This window comes from Oratosquilla oratoria, chromosome 17 (assembly GCF_046742065.1).
Source record: "Oratosquilla oratoria isolate Oo_2021 chromosome 17, ASM4674206v1, whole genome shotgun sequence".
In the NCBI taxonomy this organism is placed as follows: Eukaryota; Metazoa; Arthropoda; class Malacostraca; order Stomatopoda; family Squillidae; genus Oratosquilla; species Oratosquilla oratoria.
The window spans coordinates 26,221,882-26,226,881 of record NC_134793.1 but is presented as its reverse complement, the minus strand read 5'-3'; the positions used below and the strand labels follow the sequence as shown (position 1 = coordinate 26,226,881).

General features: G+C 40.9%; 1 protein-coding gene across 14 annotated transcripts in view; it reads right to left on the bottom strand.

Moving 5' to 3' along the window:
• The window catches only part of LOC143034541 (uncharacterized), a 200,005-nt gene that overhangs the window by 16,835 nt on the left and 178,170 nt on the right, over nt 1–5,000 (bottom strand). For 4 of the 14 annotated variants that reach the window (XM_076200739.1, XM_076200743.1, XM_076200740.1 and 1 more), the window contains one exon: nt 976–1,922. The exons of 3 other annotated variants lie outside the window; for them this stretch is intronic. In XM_076200739.1, the coding sequence (XP_076056854.1) occupies nt 1,765–1,922 (158 nt within the window). In that variant the 3' untranslated portion in view covers nt 976–1,764. Of the gene's footprint in view, nt 127–975; nt 1,923–5,000 lie in introns of those variants that run through there. 7 more of the 14 variants (XR_012967256.1, XR_012967257.1, XR_012967255.1 and 4 more) reach the window with 6 other exon arrangements.

The window sequence follows — 5,000 nt, the reverse complement described above, 5'->3', positions numbered from 1 at the left end:
TTGCAGTACATTACTCCTCATCTCGTCCTCTCTTCGCCCCCTGCATCGGCCCCCTTCCTCAAAGGAGCCGTCGATAATCAAGGCGACACTACCTGTTGCATCCCTCATCATCATCATCATCATCATCTATGTGAATAAAATTACAATTTGAATGCGGCTCTCGTGTACGGTTGTGGGATTTTCAGCACGACTCCGCTTCACATTTAGTGATTTCTCTTGCAGAGCACTTTAATTTTCGATGTTCCCCTAGGCCAAGGACCTGGTCCCTGTCCTTCGACGAAGCCCTCCCCCCCTCCCCCAGGCCCTCCCCCCTCCCCCTCACCCACCACCCACCCTTCACTCACCCCGAGACCCATCTCATCCCGTCGTTCCGTCATCCCCTAATTGTCTCCTTATCTTCAGCTCCACCTCAGCCACGAGTCGATGCCAACCTCGACATGAGGCTAACATGTCAGTCGTTAAGTGCCGAGTGTTGACATCACCTGACGCTGTTGTGCAGGTGATAATAACATCCAGTTTTGAATAAAACGTAGTGACAACATCCAGCTGTGTTCTACGAGGTGACATCAACCAGCATTGACGCGAAAAGCAGTGACAACATCCACTGATGTATGAGTGGTGATATTACCCAGCACTGACATCACCAAACGCTGGTGTAAAATTAGGGACAACATCCAACTACGACGTGAATGTAGTGACATCTATCCACGAGGCACAAAGGGGGACAATGTCAAAAGATGACTTCACCGCTGACGTCCAAGCAATAACATTAATACCAAACGTTAACAAACAAATACTAATATGACTGCTATCACCCATCCTTGACGTCAACGTGACAACATTCAACGTCGACAGACAAATGACGACATTACCCAGTGTCAACGTACAAACTTTGACAAGACCCAATGTGGACGTAGGAGATAATGACATCACCCAACATTGACGTGCAAGTGAGACGGTTGAGACTCAACGCTGACGTACAAGTGACAGCAACACCAAACGCTGATGTAGAAGTGATGACCTCCCGTCTCGGACTCCTCGAGGTGACAGCGGCTAACAGTAACGTAAAAATGACGACAACACGCAATGTCGACGTGAAAAGCAGCTTGGAGAATTCTGATACATTCGGAGATTCTTTCTTGCATATTAAAACTTATATTTTCATAAGTATTAAAATCTATATTTTAAATATCTTCTTTTGTAGTTACCTTACATTTTTATATAATCATTTATAAAGAGGGAGACATTACTAACTTCTTAAATTATTTAAAAATAAAATGTTTATTGTTAAACATATTACCATTTGACCACTCAAAGGCGAAATGCAGTCTACTAATGAACATCACATCTGTATTGATCTCGGTGCGCCTTCGGGTATGAATAGGTTTCCCTGCCCTGCCCTGCCCGTGCGCGCGACCTTGGGTTACTCCATAGTGCAATGACAGTGCTCTTCGCTTTGGACTGGTCAAAGACATTTAGATCTTAAAGCAACTCAACAACCAACCATTGACTTCCCCGATCGAAGAAGCCCCGTTTATCCGAGGGTTTGGCACGGTTGGTGTTGTCATCCATAGCCAACATAGGAGGTACATTGGCAAGCCGGCTGTGGATGGATTCTGCTGTTTTCCGCTGGGTCCCCACACACGATTTCTTCTCACTTCTGCCACAGTTCCTGTCTTTGGTGTCGCTTTAGCTCCTCTCTCTTCCCCCGCCCCCGTGTGACTATTATTCCTCGTGATATTACTGGTGCTCCTCCTCCTGGCCTTACTTGGGTCGAGCGTAGGGCGTCGGTCGACACCGTGCTGACCTATCAGAAGCTGCGGTTGATGAAGTCGAGACGAGCGCTGGACGAAGAATGGCTGCGGAGGACGAGGGGCCACCGCTCGGCCAGCCGCAGACGCCACGACTGCCCCGCGTACCTTCTGCGAGGGGGAGGCAGATGGGGAGGGATCCAAGCTTTAGTACTTAGTTTTGAGGAGGAGGAGGAGGAGGTGGTCAGTTCCACAGGAGAAGCAAAGAGAAAACGACCCCCGTGGCCTCTCCAGCTGGCGGGAAGGAAGACCGTCCGCCAGCCATATATCCCCACACCCGGGTACTCTCCCTTTTATCAATCATTCAGGCTTCGAAACCTTTCCCAACCCAAACTTGCTCTCTGCCACAGACGCCCCATAAATCTTGCCGCATCAAGGAATTGTTCTCTTTCATGTCACCACAACGACTACTTTAACGATTTATATATAGCTCACTTGCCAAATCGTGGTATGTTTTTTTTTTTTTTTTTTTTTTGTCGGGGCCAATTTTGCAAGACGCTGGTACCTCTGCTGGTACTGTTTGCACAAAAAACTGTTTTCCATGTAACAATGAAGGTGTTGTCATAAATGTGTTAAACATGTGATGTTGTAGATGGGACCACAGTGACACCGAAATTAATGTCACGCTACTGTGAAATGCACTGGTGAAGCAAAATATGTAAATGATGATTCTCTTGTTCATTAGTAGAATTCTGGTAAATAGATTAAAAAAAAACATTGGACATAAGAGGTATATTCAGATTCCTTTCTCATAAAACAATAAAAAGCAACAGCTGGAAACAATACTTAATTTATAAACTTACTATTGACTAATGCGGATATAATGTATGATGATATACTGTACATATATAACCACGCACTTCGAACACGCGCAAACACACGCACACGCACTCACACACACATACACACACACGTGTACATATATATATATATATATATAAATATATATATATATATATATATATATATATATTTATTTATCTGCTAAGTAATGTCGTAACACATTTCTATAAATACACCAGACCCACTGTTGACTGGATTAAGAAAAGAAAGGACATAAAGATTTCCGTATATTTCGATCACTGGCTCTCATCCTCTTCAGCGGAATACACTGGCTGAAGAGGATCACAGTAATCGAAATATATGGAAATCGTTATTTTCTTTCTTTTCTTAATCCAATCAACAGTGGGTCTTTAATATATACATATATATATATTTATATATATGTATATATATATACTCGTACATATAGGACCGCCACAAGCGTTGCCCCTTTTCTGTATATTACAATTATTTAAGTACAATTAGATAAACACACACGCACACACACACAAATAACACATAAAGACACACATAACCCACACACAAGCGCGCGCGCTCGTTTCTCCTTTACTGTTCTGTAGATACACACATTTATATATTACACACGCACACACACACATACACACACACACACACGTTGTTCCTTTCCTGTTAGGTAAATACACACACACACACACACACACACACACACACACACACACACACACACACACACACACACACACACACACACACACACACACATAAATGGGTTACCGATGGTTAGTGTCAAGGGTTCGCAGATCCGAGTTGGACACCTCTCAGGGCTTGAATGCTTCACTAACAATGCGAGCTGTTACTCTCTTTCTTGAGGAAAGTTATGGGTTGTGTACGTCAAGTCTCACAGTATTGCCAAGAGAATGGCCCATGACAATTAATCAAGGAGCTCTCAGATCTTGTTTGGACAGTTGTCGATCACGAGTCCAGCACATAACTGAGGTCATGGTAAATGGTGAATCACATACGCACGTATGCATGCACCCATATATAGTACACACACATACACACGCACACACGCACCCACACCCACACAAAACACACACACACACTATATATATATATATATATATATATATATATATATATATATATAAATATATATATATATATAAATATATATATATATATATATATATATATATATATGCACATATAAGAACATAAGAATGAAGGAGACTGCGAGAGACCATAAGGCCTACACTAGTCAGTTCCATGTCCATTACTACCTATCTTAAAGTTATCTAACTTTCTCTTAAAACAACCAATAGTTTTAGTACTCACTGCATCGTTATTAAGTATATTCCATTCGTTAACCACTATTGGTAAACCAGTTCTAGCTAATTTCATTCTTAAATCTAAATTTGTCCAATCTACATCCATTACTGTGATTCCTGCCATGCTGTTTTAATATGATGACCTTGTCTTCATCATCCTTGGTAGAGCCTTTGACTCATTTGAATACGTCTGTTAGATCACCCCGTACTCAAAGTATTTCCAGAGAATGCTAGTTAAGGTGTTTGTCTTTGTAGGGTAAAATTCTTCGTCCGTGTATCATGTTGGACATTCTCCTCGGAACTGATTCTAGTGGATTAGTACACATTCTATAGGACAAAGACCAAAACTGTACTGCATAGTCAAGAATGGGTCTAACTATCGCCGGATAGAGAATGATAACTACATCTGCACTTTTAATTATAACCGTCCTAGCAATAATTCCTAATGCCCTGTTAACTCCATTCCTGCCACTAATACACTGCTTCCTGAATTTAAGGTCAGGACTCACTAACAATCCCAAGTCTTTTTCACATTCTGTTTTCTCTAACATGGTGTGATCTAAGCTATACCTATTTTCTGGATGTAAACCTACATTTAATACACGTCACTTTGATATAAGAATTTGCTATTTCACCGACCATGCAAACAATTTAAGATCTTCCTGCAGTATCCCGGCGTCTTCCCCTGACCAAATATGATGTCCTATTTTTCTGTTGTTTGTAAACTTGATAACATCACCAATAATTTCATTGTCCAATTAGTTTATATATATATATATATATATATATATATATATATATATATATATATATATATATATATATATATATAGATATATATATATATATATATATATATATACATATATATACAATGAGCTATAAATGACCCAAAACCGAGCACTACAGAACTCCGCTAGTAACACCCCCATTCGGATTTTACACAGTTGATAGTGACCCACTGTTTTCTGTTACTAATCCATGTTTCAGTCCATTCAAACACTTTTCCTCCCATGCCACGGCCTTTTTTTGGTAGTCTCTAGTGGTGTACCTT